The sequence below is a fragment of the Leguminivora glycinivorella genome, chromosome 27 (assembly GCF_023078275.1).
Source record: "Leguminivora glycinivorella isolate SPB_JAAS2020 chromosome 27, LegGlyc_1.1, whole genome shotgun sequence".
Lineage (NCBI taxonomy): Eukaryota > Metazoa > Arthropoda > Insecta > Lepidoptera > Tortricidae > Leguminivora > Leguminivora glycinivorella.
Genome location: NC_062997.1, coordinates 4,065,562 through 4,088,284, shown reverse-complemented (window position 1 = coordinate 4,088,284; position 22,723 = coordinate 4,065,562). Strand labels below are relative to the sequence as shown.

Genomic DNA, 22,723 nt, shown 5'->3' with positions numbered 1-22,723 from the left:
CAGTATACAAACATTTATTGGGGAATCCCCGATGCAGCGTGGAGAGGCGGTGGTGTTGTCAGCAGTAAATAGCGATAACTACTAACTACAGAACAGATTGTGTAAATGTTAGTTTTATAAAACTAGAAATTAAAGCCATGAAATTAAATTTGTTTAATAGTTAACATAAAGTCTAAAAAACCGTATAAAAGTATTTACTGTTCTGCAAATTTTGTGATTTCGACCTTTAGAAAAAAAACATACTCCAGAAAAAGAACTGTTTTTTTTTACGGTTTTTCTTTTCAAGCTAGACAAAAAACCGTTTTTTTGCAACCCTATTCACGAGTGCCCACCAGGCGGGTTCTTGGTCGCTAAAGTGTTAACCCATAAGTTTAGCTCACGGTTGACTGAAGCTATTTGTGTGTGTTGAACAATCAGGTAACGCCATGTAAGCCCGGCGCGCTCACGTTTCGTTCCGTTCGTGACTCACAGATAACCACTGTTCTCAATGACTGTACAGTCGACGCTGAAGGTACCTGTGTTGGACACTTTTGCACGCGATTAGCCTGACGGAGAATGTGCCATTAGCGTTTAACAAAATTAACTTTTTAACAAAAAATAAAACCGCCTTAAAAAAAAAGCGTGTTACAAAACACGGAGAAACTAAAAAGCCAAAAATAATAAACCTTCGAATTCAGATTTCTTATCGGATTGCAATAATCTAAACATCCAAATTATAAACAAATCAATTATTTTTGTAGTCGGTACCAGACCTGTTTGTCGCCTTGCTATTTCCTGTTTGCCCTACCCAACCATACGCAGGCTGGTCCCGACTCCAAAAATAATTGATTTGTTTATAATTTGGATGTTTAGATTATTGCAATCCGATAAGAAATCTGAATTCGAAGGTTTATTATTTTTGGCTTTTTAGTTTCTCCGTGTTTTGTAACACGCTTTTTTTTTAAGGCGGTTTTATTTTTTGTTAAAAAGTTAATTTATTTGTTGATTTTTAGTGGTTCCTAGTGATATTATATGTATCAGTCCGAATATATGTACAGTAGTGAAAGAATTGTTCCTTTAACTCCTAACCATTGAGGAGTTGACCTTCCATCATCAGCTCAGCCACATAAAATTATTACCATCAGGCGCAAATACTGGTGCACCTTTGAAAAATACACAAAAAACATTACATGTGCCTATAACATTTGAAGAGTTCCCTCGATTTCTCCAAGATCCCATCATCAGACCACGACTTGGTGCCAATGGGACCATCTCGGGGTTATACCCGTTCGATCAAAAAAAAAATTTTGAAAATCGGTCTACGATTCTCGGAGATATCGAGTAACATACATACAAAAAAAAATTAAAAAAAAAAAAAAAACATTCAGTCGAATTGAGAACCTCCTCCTTTTTTGAAGTCGGTTAAAAATGAATTGTTTATTAAATGGTAACTGGTATACAGGCTGATTTTGTCTAGGCAAACTTTGAGTAATGACTTCTGAGGTCATGTGAGTCATGTCACAATGAACAACTTTTTAACCCCCGACGCTAAAACGACGGGGTGTTATAAGTTTGACGTGTCTGTCTGTGTGTGTGTGTGTGTGTGTCTGTCTGTGGCATCGTAGCTCCCGAATGGATGAACCGATTTCGATTTAGTTTTTTTTTTGTTTGAAAGCTGAGTTAGTCGGGAGTGTTCTTAGCCATGTTTTATGATAACCACAAAATTAAAATTTTGAAAAAACCCCCGACCGCGACCTAGTGGACCGATTTTCATGAAACATGGCTAAGAACACTCCCGACTAACTCAGCTTTCAGACAAAAAAAAACTAAATCAAAATCGGTTCATCCGTTCGAGAGCTACGATGCCACAGACAGACACACACACAGACAGACAAACAGACAGACAGACAGATAGACATACACACAGACAGACACGTCAAACTTATAACACCCCTTCGTTTTTGCGTCGGGGGTTAAAAATCGGTTCACTACGTCGCGGTCGGGGGTTTTTTCAAAATTTTAATTTTGTGGTTAGGTTATATTATAGGCATTATAGGACTAATAGCCGCCTTTACACACACGCTCTGTCGCGCGTGATACAGCAATCGCGTGTGAAAAGTTTTGTGATGTATTTATACAGTTTTTTTTGTCCGATTATACCATGAATACATACCTACCGATGCCATTTTGAATCATATTTTGAGCGTGTTCGTGCGAAGAATATATTGAATTTAATTATATAAGTACCGACGTTACGTAAGTTTTGTTATTGTTCTGATGTACGTATACATTTGCATGAAAACCATTCATCACATTTACATTAATTACTGTAAATACCAATTATTTCATTGCATCTAATAACCTAACCACAAAATTAAAATTTTGAAAAAACCCCCGACCGCGACATTGTGAACCGATTTTCATGAAACATGGCTAAGAACACTCCCGACTAACTCAGCTTTCAGACAAAAAAAACAAAATCAAAATCGGTTCATCCGTTCGGGAGCTACGATGCCACAGACAGACACACACACAGACAGAAAAACAGGCAGACAGACGGACAGACAGACAGACAGACAGACACGTCAAACTTATAACACCCCTTCGTTTTTGCGTCGGGGGTTAAAAATACTCAAGTAAGTGTACAGGAAATTCCCTACGTAATTCAAGAATTGAATGTGTTTCACCACCCCCTTTCTTACCGTGGGTGTCATAGAAGTCGACTGTGGGATATGGGTTACATTGTGGCGTCGGCGAGAGGCTGGCAACCTGTCACTGCAATGTCACAATATCGTTTTTCTACTCCAGCACTTCAATCGGTCAATTAGATTATTGTCAGCGGTATCCAAATTAAGTTCATTTGAGTAACGATAAGAAAGTCTATTTGTCTATAGGTTCATATGATAACTGCTGAGCAGTATTCATATGAATATAGGAGTTCTGTTAATTTTTTTTTAAAAGCACAACTTCCATTTATCAGGTATGTTTTCATTTGCAGTAATAAGTAACTTTTAATAAATAATAAAATATTTAGGTTCATAATTTAAATCAAGATGAAAAAATAAACTGAAATGCGTTTTACATATTAGATATTGCAAAACAAAGGTAAAAATCATAAGTTTATCCAATAATGTTCCATTCTACATTTAAATATTCTTGAACGCAACCACATTTTTCGTAATTGAAAACCGGCTTATTTTCTATTTCTCTTGTCTATGGTATGTTTGACATTTGTAAACTTTTGACGGAAGTATTTGAACTATTTCGGTGTTGTGTAGTTTGTTTTAATTCGACGTTATTGTGCAAAAACTTAAGTAATTATGAGTGATTCTGGTGAACAATATACTTCCGAAGAAATCAAGGCTATGGCGCTCAAAGAGACTGACAATTTGTTACCTGAAAAGTCGATAAAGCGTACCAAAAATGTTATGAATTATGATTGTTTTGCAATGGAAATTGCAAAAATATGTTTCAACTTTCTCTGTTGTTGGCATATTTTGAAGAATTGTGCAACAAGTTCTCGCCATCAACATTGTGGACAGAATATAATAGTTAAGATCCACACAAATATTCCCATTCATTATATGAAGTAGGTAAGCAACCCATTTTATTATTCTCGAATAGGTATGTATTTGGCTGTCGTAGAAAAAGTATAGTATACAATCGTAACATTATGAAGGCTATAAAAGTCTCGTACCTTACTTAGGCCACTCGGCAAGCCTCGTGACCTAACCGCGGTACTCAACTTTTATAGCCTTCATAACGTTACCGTTATATAATATACTATTTTATTCAACCCCTTATTTGCCAAGAGTGGCACTGAAACTTGAGTAGGTAGTTTCATGCATGATTGTATGTATGTATGTATGTATGTATGAATATGTTTTTTCACCGCGATACAGCAGGCCGACGAATGATTTTCATAATAGCCTTTAAACTATCATCTAATATAGTATTTTATGCAACTGGCGTTTAAGTGAGGTCAAAAAAGACGAGTGGCGTGAGTAACAATTTGAGGCGATGATGTCGAACACACAAAGCCCGTTTCTTAACAGCAATTGAATAGAATAGAATAGAAGAACTTTATTCAAAAACGCTTAATTTAAACTTAACTAATAACACTAACATAATAAATATTATTGTATTAAAGCGTAACTGAAAAGGTCTCCACTCAGCTTCATGCCAAGGGACCCTGGAGGACCCTGACGCTGGTCTTCCGTGGAGACCCTTCCGAGAGAGCGCAGCTACAAACTATACAAAACAAATCATTTTATAGTTTTTATAACATGTAACATCTATCGCAGGTGTATGGTATTTTTCAGAAAAAGGTTACGAATTAAAAAAAACCGGCCAAGAGCGTATCGGGCCACGCTCAGTGTAGGGATCCGTAGTTTTCCGTATTTTTCTCAAAAACTACTGAACCTATCAAGTTCAAAACAATTTTCCTAGAAAGTATTTATAAAGTTCTACTTTTGTGATTTTTTTCATATTTTTTAAACATATGGTTCAAAAGTTAGAGGGGGGGACGCACTTTTTTTTCCTTTAGGAGCGATTATTTCCGAAAATATTAATATTATCAAAAAACGATCTTAGTAAACCCTTATTCATTTTTAAATACCTATCCAACAATATATCACACGTGGGGGTTGGAATGAAAAAAAATATCAGCCCCCACTTTACATGTAGGGGGGGTGCCCTAATGAAACATTTTTTTCCACTTTTTATTTTTGCACTTTGTCGGCGTGATTGATATACATATCGGTACCAAATTTCAGCTTTCTAGTGCTAACGGTTACTGAGATTATCCGCGGACGGACGGACGGACGGACGGACGGACGGACGGACAGACAGACATGGCGAAACTATAAGGGTTCCTAGTTGACTACGGAACCCTAAAAAATTAACTGTGCTATTCTGTTTCCTATAATAGACCTAACTATTTATTTATTTATTTATTTAGTACTATATGGGGAACTATATGGGGAAGTTAACGGAATTCAATAAAAATACGGTATATAGCTCTCATGTTTTCTAAAAAAAACTTTAAGAATAGACACAACTGCAATTAATAAAGAAAACACTTGTACTTGTATCCGCCAACCTCAGCGGTATACCCAGGCCGCGCCCAAACGCATTAGTCTAAAGACATCGCCGGGACGCACGCTATGGCCGCACCCTTTTCTATCGCGGTAATAGTTTATTTTTAAAGACATTTTAGCCTTCAGCCACAGTATAAATAAAGAGTACTAACGTGCAGTATGGCCACTTCCGCTTCCCGATGAAAGTGCCGCCCACCCCCTCTCGGTTACCTCACAGTTACCGCCTGTCAAAAACACGAACAGTCGACCTGTCATATTTCACTCACACAAGCATGGTACGCGTTCACCTACACGAGTCACGAGCTTAGAATGTGTGCTAGGAACGCGCCTCGTTCATATATTTGATCACCAGTGTCAGAGTGCTTCGGCTTTACACCAGTTTCATATTGACAGTCATCATCATTCCCTTGCCCTTTTCCCATTATTTGGGGTCGGCGCAGCAGATCATCTTCCTCCATTTCTCTCTATCAGCCGTCATTTCCATACTAATACCTTTCACTCTCATATCGTTGTTCACACATTCCATCCATCTTTTCTTAGGCCTTCCACTACCATTGTATCCATCCACTTTCATATTTACCACTCGTTTTATAACATTGCTTTCATCCCTCCGCATTACATGCCCATACCATGCTAATCTACTTCCTCTCAATTTCTCTGTCACTGGCGCTACTTTCAGGCTTCCTCTTATATACTCATTCCGAATCCTATCCAGTCTTGTCACACCACACATCCATCGCAACATTCTCATTTCATTCACATGCAGTCTTCTCTCATCATTCGTCTTGGTGGCCCAGCACTCACTACCATACAGGACGACAGGTCAGATAACTGATTTATAAATTTTCCCCTTCAGCCTGAGAGGCATTCGGGGATCGCAGGTTGTACCTGTAACCTGTCGCCATTTCATCCATCCTGCGTTAATCCTGTGCTGAACTGCTCTGTCGATCTCGCCAGTTTCATATTGACAGTATTGACATTTATTTATTTACTAGCTTTTGCCTGCGGTTAGACTCGCGCCAGAAAGAGATAAAAAGTAGCCTGTCACTCTCCACAACTATCTCCACCTAAAAAATCACGTTTATTCGTTGCTCCGTTTTGCCGTGAAAGACGGACAAACAAACAGACACGCACACTTTCCCATTTATAATATTAGTAGACAACAGTGGCGGGGCGTGAAAATTTTCGTTGGTAAAGCCGGAGGGGTTTCTGGCATCTGTTTTGTATGGACTTCTACAGATACTAGAGAATTTTAGGGAACCCGTTGGGAATCGAGTTGTATCGACGCTCCGCCACTGGTAGACAAACAGACAGACACACACACAGACAGACACGTCAAACTTATAACACGAAGTCGTTTTCGTCCCAGCGCGAACAAGTTGTTCACAGAAATCGCGAAGAGTCTGGTTGAGGTAACTGGTGACCGAAGAGCTGGCGACTTCCTCGCACAACGTATCAGCATTGCGATACAGCGAGGAAATATCGCCAGTATCCTTGGTACAATGCCACAAGGGCCTATTTTAGACATTAGCTAGCTTTTAAGTTTAGTCTTAGTTTCTTATAAAATTAATATAATTATGTAAATATGTTCAAGTAAATAAAGATTTATAACGTTGATAAAGAAGAAGAAATTCTAGCATAAACCACCTACGGTAATACACTGAAGCGGAAGATATACTTTATGTTTTATATTTTCGGTTTGAGTTATATATAAATCGTATTTCACTATTAATATCTACACGTATCATAAAATCATTGCATTACAATTATAAACTTTCTTTAGTTGTTTTTGAAATATCATAAAACATGTACTACTAACGCCATCTATGACATATTAAGAAACAAATTTACAACTTTATCCCTAACGGCGACAAAATAAGGAACTAACGTATCACCACAGAATATATAATAGTACAAGTACAGAAGGCTCACTGCTTTGATGTTTACGAAATGCCGCCTTTTTAAATACCTACAAAATTCTTACAAAGAAACGAGCCGCACGTGCGCGGCGTCCGGCGATAGGGTTACCTATGGATTAAAACGAATTAATACTCACATAAAATGTTATACTATTATATTCAAGTCTTGGGTACTTTCTAAGTATATATACTGTATTTATATATTTTTGTTCCAGTTCCAACATTACAAGCCTTATTGAACTTTTTCGTGGGACTTAATTAGTAGTAGATCTGTGTAAGAATGTCCTATGGTATTTATTTTATTCATGATGTCTATTTAACTAAGTATTATTAGCCATTCGACACGCGGACATCGCATATGAACCTTAAAAAAACTCACGACGTAAAGTAACAATAGAAAGTGCGAACGTGCATTCCGTGAGAACGCGCGCCACCCCTGAGTAGGCCGCGAACTCGCGGCCGCCAGGATGTACTTGTAGCGCGGCGATAGAATCGCGGAGTGAGCCGCCCCTGGTATCACCGTACTCACTCAACGTTTGCACATAGACAGTAGCGCCACTGTAATAAGTTTGCAACTTTCTATACTTAGTCTCGCTATTCGACAATAGATGTCGCTAGTATGCACAGTTATTTTAGTTCTCACAGCATAATCAATGTTATTTTAATGGCTTAGATGACTGTAAATAGTAAGAATATTGAAAAAACTAGATTTAGTAGGTTCTCTCGCGGCTCCCATGATTATTCGGTTTGTATATTTTTCTTCTCTGAACAAGAGGTATCTGTAATGATAGTAATTTCAGTTTAAAAAACTCATCGCATCAAAAATATTAGTAGGAATTTCTAATTATGAAAATACTAGCTTTTACCCGCAGCTTCGCTCGCGTTAGAAAGAGACAAAAACCGGCCAAGAGCGTGTCGGGCCACGCTCAGTGTAGGGTTCCGTAGTTTTTCGTATTATTCTCAAAGACTACTGAACCTATCAAGTTCAAAACAATTTTCCTAGAAAGTTTTTATAAAGTTCTACTTTTGTGATTTTTTTCATATTTTTTAAACATATGGTTCAAAAGTTAGAGGGGGGGGGGCGCACTTTTTTTTCATTTAGGAGCGATTATTTCCGAAAATATTAATATTATAAAAAAACGATCTTAGTAAACCCTTATTCATTTTTAAATACCTATCCAACAATATATCACACGTTGGGGTTGGAATGAAAAAAAATATCAGCCCCCACTTTACATGTAGGGGGGTACCCTAATAAAACATTTTTTTCCATTTTTTATTTTTGCACTTTATTGGCGTGATTGATATACATATTGGTACCAAATTTCAGCTTTCTAGTGCTTACGATTACTGAGATTATCCGCGGACGGACGGACGGACGGACGGACAGACAGACATGGCGAAACTATAAGGGTTCCTAGTTGACTACGGAACCCTAAAAAGTAGCCTATGTCACTCTCCATCCCTTCAACTATCTCCCCTTAAAAAATCACGACAATTCGTCTCTCCGTTTTGCCGTGAAAGACGGACAAACAAACAGACACACACACTTTCCCATTTATAATATTAGTATGGATAATGTTTTTAACCCCCGCTGCAAGAACGACGGGTTGTTATAAGTTGTCTGTCTGTCCGTGTGTGTCTGTTTGTGGCATCGTAGCTCCCGAACTGATGAACCGCTTTAGGTTTAGTATTTTTCTTTGAAGACTGAATTAGTCGGGAGTGTTCTTAGCCATGTTTCATAAAAATCGGTCTACTATGTCGCGGTCGGGGGTTTTTTCAAAATTTTAATTTTGTGGTTAAGTTATTATATTTGTATTACCATCACACATTTCTACAGAAATCTACAGAAAATAAAATAAATCTACAGAAAATAAACCTACAGTTTCCCTAATTTACATATCAAAAGTACGTACCTAATTACATTCGTTTTCGAAGAGTTCAAGAGATGGCGCTGAACGTTGGTTAGAAGTCGCTAACGTTTGTATTCCGTAAATCGTACTTAATGTTTTGAAGAGTAAAAACGCACGAACCGATTTTGATGAAATTTTAGAGTTTTTTGAGCCGTTCGTCGCTATATCTATAGCTACGATAACGGTTATCTTGAATCAAAAAATTAAAGTAGCTAGTTTTTAAAATCAAAAGATTTGTTGAAAATTATGAAACTTTCGTACTTTAAATTATGGAATAATATGTAACTGCTAAAAATGTGATGTTCTTAAAGTTCCGTTTGCTTTGAGCATAAGCATATTTTTGCTATGTTAATGCAGAAATACGTATACCTAGGTTATATTTTCAATATCTTTTGATGTGTATTTACGTACTAAAGAATTTTATTATTATCAATTTATTACAATACATGATATACTTAATTTAGTATACATACATCTATTAATGTAGTGTGTAAATATTTTAAGCCTTTTTAACCCCCGACGCAAAAACGACGGGGTGTTATAAGTTTGACGTTTCTGTCTGTGTGGGTGTGTCTGTCTGTGGCATCGTAGCTCCCGAACGGATGAACCGATTTAGATTTAGTTTCTTGTTTGAAAGCTGAGTTAGCCGGGAGTGTTTGGGTTTTTTCAACATTTTAAATTTGTGGTAGGATAGCTATTTTTAACCCCCGACGCAAAAACGACGGGGTGTTATAAGTTTGACGTATCTGTCTGTCTGTCCGTCTGTCTGTCTGTCTGTCCGTCTGTCTGTCTGTCCGTCCGTCCGTCCGTCCGTCCGTCCAGCTGAAAGCTGTGTTAGTCGGGAGTGTTCTTAGCCATGTTTCATAAAAATCGGTCCACTAGATCGCGGTCGGGAGTTTTTTCAAAATTTTAATTTTGTGGTTATTATTGTTTAATATCAACTCAAATTGTTTTCAAATAAGCGTTTTCCTATAATTATCAAGTTTTTGTGTATATTTACATACATACGTGATACATCTCGTCACAGTTTCGCTATTCAAATAATAATGGTAATAACTAGACAAATCATTTCGTGCCGCTTTCTGTATCATTAACCTTTTGATATAGTCATTATAACTTTAACCTTTTCGGTTAATGATGATTTAGTCATTACCAACTTCTTTCTAAAACTGCGAGAAACGATGATGATTTAAAACAAAATACTGGTTACTTTTTTTAACCCCCGACGCAAAAATGACGGTGTGTTATAAGTTTGACGTGTCTGTCTGTCTGTGTGTGTGTCTGTCTGTGGCATCGTAGCTCCCGAACGGATGAACCGATTTAGATTTTTTTTTGTCTGAAAGCTGAGTTAGTCGGGAGTGTTCTTAGCCATGTTTCATAAAAATCGGTCTACTTTGTCGCGGTCGGGGTTTTTTTTCAAAATTTTAATTTTTCCTACATTAAGTTGGTAATGATATTGATAGCCTCGCTCGCCGGTAAAAATCTTATATGTATCTTTAAACGAGAAATTCTTGTATATTTATTTACATTATTTGCATACGAGTATATACCGGCGGCGATCTCAGAAACCGCTCTAACTATTACACTGAAATTTGTTATGAGGGGCTTTTCAGAGAAACGCGAATTTTAGAGTTTTCTATGGCTTATGTTTCGCGTTTAAAGGTCTCAGTCCCATTTAACCCTTCAGGGTTAAATGGGACTGAGACTGTGCCGGCCACGTCTATCGCATGCATCCGGATAGGTAGGCTAACATAGCCACATTAGCCACCAAATGGATGCCGACGAAGAAGCGTGGGCGGGGTAAGATGGTGAAGTATCAGAGAATCGGGAATTATGGAGCCAGGGGAGAGGCCTTTGCCTAGCAGTGGGACACTCCTATAGGCTAAGAAAAAATAGTATACTCACGTTTTGTCTATCCACATCCAACTGCACACTTCTCTCCTTCCCAAACCTCAATTCACTGCCATCCAACCGTCTACTCTTGCGTTCCGTAGCGTACTTTTTAAACCTCTTCTGCTGTCCAGACTCACAAATGTTCTCTGAACTCTTCGGTTTTAGTATCGGTTTAGGTTTCAAGGCCGGTTTTTCGAAGCTCTCCCGAAGTTTCTGGAAGTCCGTTAGTTCGGGGGTGTGAGGGCGTGAGTGGTGCGGCGTGTCGTAGATTATTTCCTGGAATTGAGAATAGATTGGTTGAAAAACAAATATAAAACTGCTATTTAATGAATTGAATACTTATATACATAGAAAACATCCATGACTCAGGAACAAATATCTGTGCTCAGCACAAATAAATGCCCTTATCGGGATTCGAACCCGGGACCGCGGCTTAGCAGGCACCCCGCTAGGCCAGACCGGTCGTCAAGATATTACATGTTTTAATTTGCTCCATCCTAGACTGCATCGATATTGTCCATCGCTGATGAGATTGTAGTTAAATGCTTTACCTGTTTCAATTTTTTTTTTAAATCGAGCACTCTTTTTGATAGAAGGGATGTCACCTAAAGGGCTATCGTTTACCTACCCGACTGTCGGGATCTTGGAGTATATTGTTGATTCGTCCGAAAAGTCTGCAATTGTAGTCGAGTATCGGGTCCTATAATTGTTGTGGCTCAAAGCAATGTTTTTTTTTTGCAATGACTGTTAAAGAATCATCACGTACCATTGACATAATTGACAAAGAAACTCAAGCGCAGCTAGTGTTTAAATTTTTTCAATAAATCTTAATAAGTAATAATCAACATCGTATCGTAACAGCACGTTAGTATAGCGAAAGTGATCTATTGTGAAGCGTAACTGTTGCGTGGGAGGGCGAAAGTATAGTAGGCGGATGTTATTGATCTAGCGTGTGTACTAATACATGTTGATGGCGTTGTTTGTATAATATTTAGAACGATATTACAGGACAAAGACTATAAAACATGCTTTACACCTTTAAGGGACATCAAAATAGTTATTTGTTATACAAGGGTGTAAAGTATTTTTCCCTTCACTAGCTCGGAAACACGTGTTTTGTCCTTTAATACCAGCGGGTAAAAACGCATTTTATCCACTAGTGGGTAAAGTAATTTGACCTTGAATAAAGTCTTATTAACTGGTTTAAAATTGATAAAAGTAGGTGAATCTAGTAATGAAGATGATTTACCACCTGTGAAACTAGTGGAAGCAGTGATAAACGAACTTTTTGCGTTTTAGTTTCCTCGCTATAGTGAAGGGAAAAGTTTTGTGTTACACTCGGGTGCAAATGTATTTTACTTCTCGTGTGTTAAAAAACTCGCAAGTTCAGGATTCTATTCTCGAACCACTCGCTTCGCTCGTGGTTCAACTATAGAATCCTTTCACTTGCTCGTTTTTCAATTCCACACTCGGCGTTAAAATACAACTTTGCCCCCTTGTATAACAAATAACTATTAACGGCGAGTGGAGAATTGAAAACAAGCAAACTGAACTTGGCGAGTTTTTCAACACACGATAAGTAAAACACATTTGCACCCGTGTGTAACACAAAACTTTTCCCCTCACTATAGCGGGGAAAGTATAACGCAACAAAAAGACGCCTTTATCACTGCTTCTAATACTGACACAGGTGGTAAATTATCTTCATTACTAGATTCACCCACTTTTAAAAATTTTAAAGCAGAAAATTTTACTATATTCAAGGTCAAATTACTTTATCCACTAGTGGATAAAATGCGTTTTTACCCGCTGACATTACAGGATAAAACACATATTTTTGAGCTTGTGAGGGGAAAAATCCTTAATTCAAGCTTCATTATCATTCTATAGTCCCAAAAATTGTCTACAAGAAAAATATCAGAAGGACTTTTGAAGGATTTTTGAGACCGCTGCCCTATTAAGCGTTACGCTAAGGCAACAAGGGTAAGGGTAAGGGTAAGGGTAAGGGTTGAGTTAATCGGGTCGGGGGTGTTCTTAGCCATGTTTCATGAAAATCGGTCCACTATGTTAGGGGTTTTTAAAAATTTTTTTCTACTCCCGTACTGTTATTCGTGAGTTACAAGGTCGTGCATAGATCTTTAAAACCCTACATAAAAGATGTCAGGACAAGTCTATCTAGTCTATACCCTGAAAACATTTAGTAGCAGTCGCACGATATAGCTGTTTTACAGTTTAGTAAATACATTGCTACCAACTTAACAAACCAATCACTTCATCGTAGAAAATTAAAATATTGCAAGGACCATTTAATACTAGACTGATATAGCCCATACAAAAAAGCGTACCCCTGAAAAAAGCTTAGTTTTTGCTTTAAAACTAGATGGCGTTGTTTCGTAACCCGGGAGTGGAAAAAAACATATTTTCACACATATGTTTACTTGTTTTTATATTATACTATGAATAACTATCAAAAAACTTTATTTTAATATCAAAATATTGGCTCAAAACATAATTTTTACAAATTATATTTTTTGGTCGGCCTCGACGTAGTTGTGATCGCTTCGCTGGCTAAGTTTGTTCGCATGTTGTCTAACTATTGCCAAATAAAATGACTAGATGACGTTGGTGGACTAGGAAAATGTCACATCCGTTTCGTTGTTCATTAATATAATATACTTAGTGATAATAAACCTATATGTTGAGCTCAAATACGTTCAACAAAACGCAATCATTGTGCCAACAGATGTGACATCCAGTGACATCTGACATCCATGTCACATCACAAATGTCATTGTATGATTTATTGAATATTCATAATATATGGATATTAAATATTTTAGAATCGCAGCAGCAATGCGAGTAGAGATACAGAATTAATAACTGTATAAATTAATAATTGTATGACCAATGACCTCATACATAAAATTACCAGTTTAGGTGACAGAAGGCGAATCCAATTTGTAAACATTAAATTTAATGTGCTAAGGAAAAGAATCTTTCCGATTTTCAACGGGACACGGCTGAAGGGGCGAGCTGGTTTCGACTGCGCCCATGCATCTCAATTGTCCAGAAAGTTCATTCGAAGATCATTTTGCTTATAATAATCTGAGTAATCACAGTGAATGGTTTGACAGTATTTCAGCTAACATGTAGAGAGACTTGCTAGCTTCGTCGGTCAGGCTTCGTCTTGGACACAACGCCGATAGTTAGGCCGCCAGATGTGGCACTTTGGATTACGTTTTTATAATAAATTAATGATAGTTTGTATTGTTTTGGTAATATATTTTCTACTCGTATACTATACTCGATTGGTACTTGTATAAACCTAAACTAAGATAATAAATGAATAAAAGGAAATAATTAGTGAAACTCTGATATAAGTAATAATTAATGAGACTAAATGCGTTTTCACATTATCCGATCCGATATCGGATGTAGGACTGATACCCCATACATTACAGGCGCTATCTTGGATTTTTTCCATTTAAATCCTTCCGACATCCGATATCGGATCGGATAATGTGAAAACGGACTAAGACAATAGATACCTTGTTAGTGTTATATACCTATGCCTATGTATATCCCACCAAAAACATTCTGTAAAAAATAGCCGTCTCGATGAAGCTGCTTGTTTATCTCTAAAAAGTAATGAAATCTACATAAAGTTCCCTACTGCGATTTCTTTATTATTATAGTTAACTAGCCTTTGCCCGCGGCTTCGCTCGCGTTAAATTCGAAAATCTCTCCACAAACTTCCATCCTCCATTCTAAGGAAGTGGGGGGATATAAAAAGAGACAAAAAGTAGCCTATGTCACTTTCCATCCAGTCAACTATCTCCACTTAAAAAATCACGTCAATACGTCGCTCCGTTTTGCCGTGAAAGATGGACAAACAAACAGACACACACACTTTCCCATTTATAATATTAGTATGGATGTTGTGTGACTTGGCCGTTGAAGTGTAGCGGTGCTGGCGACAGATTGGTGCAATGGTGTCATGGAGCACCTGGTTATAAACTTCTTTATACCCTTGTGTATAAAGAAGTTTATAAGTTCCATATTCGATGGTCCGAGCTAAGGTTCGTAAAGCCATGAAGCCGAGCTGATAATCATTGACGCTAAACGCCGATCGAAACGCAGTCTGAAGTGGGTGATAAACGTACGATACGAGCAGGTATGCGTACTTATGGCTCGACGACCTTTTTCGATTTTGTGTCACCGTAAGTACGCGTAAAAACCGCTGCGCATAGTAGTCGACCATCCAACGCGTACTTGCTCGTACGCCTATCACCCACTTGACGTCGCGCCAACACTTTATGGAAAAAGCGGGTTTTCGACAACTAAGTACCAATAAGATTTTAGACATTCAAAAATCTTCAATAATACTCAACTGTTTCGGTCGCACTCGTTCAAATATAGGATAGGATTGGTATGAGCGAGACGGTCAGGAGATTGATTGTCAACATGATATCTATCATAAACACCGTTCGAAATGGCCTCATTAAAATCTAAATTTTAAATATATTGAAAGTAATATTACTAATCACTGACGTCACGCTCAAAATGAAAGAGATAGAAAATTTGACAGTATGGTACTCTTTTGCATGATTGTCATAATTCAAAATAAGAACGATGGTTTGCGTTGTAAACAGGGACTGAAACATGACACGGGCCCCTAGCGTCATCTATATACTTTTCACTGTATCACTTGTAATGCCGTTGAACTACCGCGTACGTATTTTAAAAAAAAACGACATTTTTATTCAAATGATACTCTTAGTGACATCTAGTGACATAGATTTACGGCTGCCAACGGGGTACGGTATTTAGTATGGACTCTGCTGGTCCTTTATAATCGTCCTTGAATATTGTATGAAATAGGTACATTGTTGCCAACCTTAGAATGTCAGATAAAGCCTGGCATTCGCAGAGTCGAGACTCGTTCGTTTTCTGCTGCGATCATTGGCGACGCGTCGAATCGCATTCAAATGTATGAGAACTCGATTCAACTCGACTCGATTCGTCGTAGTGGCCAGGCTTCAAAGAACCATGTACCATAGACAGTTTTATTTTCATGTTTGCACTCAAACTGCATATTCGAAATGGTAGGTGGTCCACTAGATAACTAAGATGACTGAAAGTAGGTATTTATTGAATTTATAATTTTCTTTTAAAGTAAGTGCTTGGTCGTAGAAAAAGTATTGTATGCAACGGTGTTTAACTGAGTCAAAAAATGCTCGTGGCGTCTTTATTAACAATTTTCGGCTTCGCCTCAAATTGTTACCCACGCCACTCGCCTTTTTTGACCTCTTTTAACCACCAGTTGCATAAAATACTATAATTTTTGTGGTTAGGTTATTACCAAAGAAAGAAGTTCATGTTATCAGTCGTCTTAATTGTATATGGCGGACTAAGTGCATATCCAACATTAAGATTAGACAAATGGCAGTGGCCAAGTGTCAGTGATAAGAAAACTGTCCGATAAGGAAGGTTATCATTTATCTATTTCCTTGTTTATTGCAAATCTCTTCACGCCTAATAATGTTTTCAAGTCCGTATGCTTCTAGCGCAATCCATATCTTCTGAAAAGCTGATAAAAACGACATATTGCACATAAAACATTATGAAAACCACACAAAATATAGTCGCTCCCGTGTATCGATTTGTAGTTAATTGCTCGACGACGCTCGATGAAAAGGCCCTCATGGCATATGATATGAATCATATGAACCCTTCTGAGTAGTAAAGCCACAGTTGCTTATCTTTATGTTAGTCGTAGTCTTTGATTTTTGAACGACTCATACAAGATTTATGAAGTGTGTAGATAAAGCAATATTTTATTACTTTATGATTTGATGATACAATATAATAAGTAATTTAGACATGCGCGCCGCTCGGAAAAAATCGGGCGGCGGCGCGCCTCGAAAAAATCGTCGGCGGCGGCGTAACGCCGGCGGCGTGAGAATTTTTTTCAACTTTTTAAATATCACTGTCATGGTGTTAAATATTAATGAAAATCTTATTTATAGTATTTATGCAACCGTTTTTTAAGACACTGGGTAAAAAAAGTGAGAGGCATGGGTACCAGCAGCAGTGTCCCTTTATATATGGCATTCGTGGATCTTAACAAAGCTTTCGATACGGTCAGTAGAGTCTCTACGATGTTCTTGTCCGTATTGGGTGTTCACCAACTCTATTGTCATTGATACGTGCGTTCCACGAGAATATGAAAGACCGTCATGTTCGATGGTGAGGCATCGGCGGCTTTTGATATGAGGCGCGGCGTAAGAAAAGGTTGCGTTCTGGCGCCAACCCTCTTTGGTATTTTCTTTTCGGCACTCCTCAGGGCAGCTTTTGATGAATGCGATGTCGGAGTCCATCCGCACACCAGAAAGGATGGGAAGTTATTCAACATCAACCTCCTAAAGTCAACTAGGAAGCGGTATGATGTATTAGTCCGTGAACTGCTGTATGCTGATGACGCTGCACTTGTCGCAAACTCGGAAGAAGAGCTACAAGAGTTGGTTAACAGGTTTGGTCGTGCAGGCCGAGCTTTTTCAATGAGCGTGAACACCAAGAAAACTGTAATAATGGTCCAGGGTACCGATGTACCACCAGCAATCACACTTGATCAAGTAACGCTTCAGTCTGTTGATAATTTTTGTTATCTGGGATCAACCACAACATCAAACTACTGCAACAATAAGGAAATAGATACCCACATTGGAAAGGCCGCAACAACTTTTGGAAAACTCTCTAAGCGAGTTTGGGCTAATAACAAGCTTACCATTTCTACCAAGGTTCACGTTTACAAAGCCTGCGTCCTTAGTATCCTGCTGTACGCGTCAGAAACGTGGATCACCTATTCCAAACAAGAGCGTCGCTTAAATGCATTTCACATGCGTTGCCTTCGAACCATAATAGGAGTAACTTGGAAGGATCGGGTTACCGGAAGCTGTTCTTTTAAGGACCCAATGCAACAGCATAACGGCTATGCTGAAACAGAGACAACTTCGTTGGCTGGGACACGTTCACAGAATGGACCCTGACAGATTGCCTCGCGAAGTCATGCTCGGACAGATTGCCAAAGCCAAGAGACCGGTTGGGCGACCCTTTCTCCGTTTCAAGGACTCCTGCAAACGTGACATAAATGGCTTCAATATTCCATCTTGTAGCTGGGAGGAGCGTGCGGAGATGAGACCGGAGTGGCGTCGTAGCTTGAGGGAGGGTATGGTAAAGCATGACGAGCTTTGGTTGGACCAACTCCAGCAAAAGCGTCTCCGTAGAGCTGCTGGACCACCCCAGGAGTCAAGGCACGTTTGTGATCGATGCGGCAGAAAATGCCGATCCGCCATTGGCTTGTACAGCCATCATAAATCATAACCGATGTAGGCTGTAGACTGCCTATTCAGAATACCTACCTCTTACTTAGTCGCTGCAAATGCTGCAACTATCATCTGGAATGATGCTGTCCGCTTGCTGGTTTGAAAACAGTTTTAAGTACCTTGAAGACCACCAGCTCAATATCACCCGGCATTACGGTCTTCGCTATGGTTGAGGCGCCGGAGACCTCTTTGTCTACATTACTTGTCGTTGCGCCACAGCTATAGAGTGCACTGGCTGTTAGCCTGGATATCACAAAGGCCTTTTATAGGGTTTGGCGTAAGGCTCTTCTCTTTAAACTGACCTCGTACTGTCTTCCTAAAGGGTTGTGCACATTGGTTCCTGCTTTCTGTTTAGGCGAACCATTTCAGTCGTCACTGTCGGAATAAGCATGCTTGAACTATAAGCTCATAAACGTTGGCGTATCCTAAGGATCCGTACTGTTTACCTTGTTCTTTCTGCAATTCAATGATTTATTGTGTGCTAACTGCTAACAATATTCACTGCTATACAGATGATAACACTACCGATAGCCGTTATACAGGTAGTGCAAAAATGCCTCCCCTGAGCAGTTGTCGGAGTATAGGATGCAACTTTGTGTTTGAGATCGAGACGTTTTTGATCTAAGAATTGGGTAATCTTAACCTAGCCCAGTTCAAACAAAGTATAGTTAGTGTGTTTTCTACTAACAAAACACCATTTGTCACGGCGCCAAAGTTTCAGGGCATCCCTTTTACCATCTCTAACCAAAAATATAGTTACTTAGTGCTGATATTACGAACCATATCCAGTTTCGAAGTAATGTGAAACATGAAGCTGAATTGGGTTCCTTCCGCTTGACTCCATCCAACGGCGGCGAGCAGTTCAGTTTGTCAGCAAATTTATTGACGGCTTAGATTAGAACCTGTCAGCCTTCGCAGCGCCGTTGGAATGTGTAGAACATTCAAAGAGAGCGTTTATACAATGGGGATATTAGGAAGAGCTTTTTGTATACTACCGTCTCAAATTGTTCCACAGCACTCTCCATTTTTGACCTCTCATAAGCAACGGTTAATTGCATAAAATACTATAATGAAACTAAAGGGACACGGGGTACGCGCGTTTCATTCGTTTGTTTACATTCAATGGATTTTAATATAATTAATTTCGTATGGTTCTCTATTTCGGCGCGAAATTCAAACTATCGGCGGCGGCGGCGGCGCGCTGGCTCCTTTCAGCGGCGGCGCGCCGCGGCGGCGCGCATGTCTAATAAGTATATTGTCTGGGACCTGGGTCGTGTGGTCGTTTGCAACGTGACATAGATAAACGAGTTTAAAAATAAACACACCGTGATATGATACTTTATAGCTGTGTATTTACATATACAACTGGGCCGAATCTCGGTGTATCTTATTAGGGTTCCGTACCAAAAAGGTACAACAGGAACCCTTATGGTGCGACTCTGTCCGTCTGTCACATTCCTAAATATCTCGAGAACTACTAGTGCTATCAACTTGAAATTTGGAATAGTTGTGAACATTGTGAACCTCTACAAATAGAAGGTATAACTTTTTTAAATTTATTAATTTTAATTGTAGAAAATGACCAAAATAAAATGGGGGCAAACTGTAAATTTCAAGTTACTAGGTCAAGTGGGGTATCGTTAGAAAGAGCTCAAATTGAACGTACATAAACTATTTTTTATAATTTTTTTGTTGTGGAAAAAAAAAGAATTTTGAAGGAAAATGTAAAAAAAAAATACCGTTCCCCCGCCCTTATCTTCGAAGTTTACCAAAGAAAAATTATGAAAATTTTAGGAAACATTGGTTTTATGCTAAATATTACAGGAAAAATATAATCGTGTTTGTATCTTGAAAACTTTTTTTATAATTCACAAAAAACTTTTCAGATTTTTACTTTTAATTTACTCACCTTTGCGGATGTATATAGTACTTCAAATTAATACGAGATGTTACGTAAATCATCTTCTTTCTAATAAAGTAAAAATTGTTTAAATCGGTTAATCGGTATTATAAAGAATAATCCCTGAAAAACCAACATACTATGGTCGCGCAAATTAGTTAGCGAATTCACCGAGAGATGGCGCTATACACAATAATACTCATTAGTACCTATACTTTTGTCTTCTAGTCAAGTTGTTAGAGTTATGTGAAAACATGAGATTATTTTAACTGGAGAGTTTGAAAGTTTGTACGGAACCCTCGGTAGGCGAGTCCGACTCGCACTTGACCGGTTTTATTACATAACTTTGAGATGCGATATGAGATTAGGTTATGATGTGAATATTTCATGAGTGCTACATAGGTGCTCTAATCTACTTTTCAACCCCCGACACGACGCAAACGGGGTGTTATAAGTTTGACGTGTCTGTCTGTGTGTGTGTTTCTCTGTGGCATCGTAGCTCCCGAACGGATGTACCGATTTAGATTTAGTTTTTTTTTCTGAAAGCTGAGTTAGTCGGGATTGTTCTTAGCCATGTTTGATGAAAATCGGTCTACTATGTCGTGGTCGGGGGTTTTATTTTTCTAAATTTTAATCATTCATTCCATTAATTATCTATAGTAAATTAAACGCCAATTCGGACATGTTTTACTAGTTACAGATTATGGCACGGCTCGAGAACGGGTTCCGCCGGAAATCGAACCCGTCACCTCACTTTCTCCCGCTATTACGCTCCGGGAAGCTATAAACGGACATACGTACATACACGTTTGTATCCATACTAATCCATACTAATATTATAAATTGGAAAGTGTGTGTGTCTGTTTGTTTGTCCGTCTTTCACGACAAAACGGAGCGACGTATTGACGTGATTTTTTAAGTGGAGATAGTTGAAGGGATGGAAAGTGACATAGGCTACTTATTGTCTCTTTCTAACGCGAGCGAAACCGCAGGCAAAAGCTAGTTCCTTAATAAGAGAAACGTGAAACGCGGCTTTCCTTTGGAGAAGAGTTTTGCATATGTGGCATTTATGTAGCACTAGCTTTTGCCCGCGGCTTCGCTCGCGTTAGAAAGAGACAAAAAGTAGCCTACGTCACTCTCCATCCCTTTGACTATGTCCACTTAAAAAATCACGTCAATTCGACGCTCCGTTTTGCCGTGAAAGACGGACAAACAAACACACACTTTTCCATTTATAATATTAGTATGGACTTACCTACTTTGCCTATTACGGGCATGTCTCTATGTAGTATTAGAATACTTAGTTATGTATTCGAGATATAACAATCATATCTCTATATCTGACCGAGCCATTGTTACCAGGATGCTATCTTAGTAGGTTAGTTTGCTAGAGCTGGTAAACAAAGACGGCCTTACGGCCCAACCACGAGTGCCACGACATTGGTCTAAGCGCGACAGCGGTGAGCGGCAGTCATACGTGCGAATAAAAAGTCCCATCGCTGTGTCTCGCCCCAATGTATGGCCGGCGCTCACCGCTGTCGCGCTTAGACCAATGTCGTGGCTGAGCCTTTACGGAATTTAAATAACCTTACCACAAAATTAAAATTTTGAAAAAACACCCGACCGCGACATAGTAGACCGATTTTCATGAAACATGGCTAAGAACACAGACTAACTCAGCTTTCAGACAAAAAAACTAAACCTAAATCGGTTCATCCGTTCGGGAGCTACGATGCCACAGATAGACACACACACAGACAGACAAACAGACAGACAGACAGACAGACAGACACGTCAAACTTATAACACCCCGTCGTTTTTGCGTCGAGGGTTAAAAACCGGCCAAGAGCGTGTCGGACCACGCTCAGTGTAGGGTTCCGTAGTTTTCCGTATTTTTCTCAAAAATTACAGTTAAATCAACCTATCTCAAAAACTATAAGAGATACTTTGATCAAACCAAAAATCGTTGAAAGAGTTAATTAGCATGCATCACCTCTATTTTTTTTAGAATTTTATACCCCGTAGTTATAAAAATAGAGGGGGGGGGACATACTTTTTACGACTTTGAGAGCTGATATCTCAAAAACCGTTCACTTTAAGAAAAATGTTTTTTAGAAAACTTTATATCATTTTAAAAGACCTTTCCATTGATACCCCACACGGGTATGTACATCGAAAAAAAAATTTTCATCCCTCAGTTACATGTATGGGGGCCCCACCCCCAATTCTTTTTTTTACTATTTAGTGTCATAATTTTGTAGCGGTTCATACAACACATATTCCCATCAAATTTCATCACTGTAGTACTTATAGTTTCCGAGTAAATCGGCTGTGACAGACGGACAGACGGACAGACGGACAGACGGACAGACGGACATGACGAAACTATAAGGGTTCCGTTTTTGCCATTTTGGCTACGGAACCCTAAAAACGAAGGGGTGTTATAAGTTTGACGGGTCTGTCTGTCTGTCTGTCTGTCTGTCTGTCTGCCTGTCTGTCTGTCTGTCTCTCTGTCTGTTTGTCTGTCTGTGTGTGTGTCTGTCTGTGGCATCGTACCTCCCGAACAGATGAACCGATTTAGTTTTTTTTTTTACTGAAAGCTGAGTTAGTCGGGAGTGTTCTTAGCCTTGTTTCA

General features: G+C 38.8%; 1 protein-coding gene across 1 annotated transcript in view; it reads right to left on the bottom strand.

The window, feature by feature from the left end:
* LOC125240318 (DENN domain-containing protein 2B-like) overlaps nucleotides 1–22,723 on the bottom strand; it is an 83,337-nt gene that overhangs the window by 36,841 nt on the left and 23,773 nt on the right. The window contains exon 2 of the mRNA XM_048148200.1: nucleotides 10,816–11,079. Coding sequence (XP_048004157.1) covers nucleotides 10,816–11,079 — 264 coding nt within the window. The remainder of the gene's footprint in view (nucleotides 1–10,815; nucleotides 11,080–22,723) is intronic.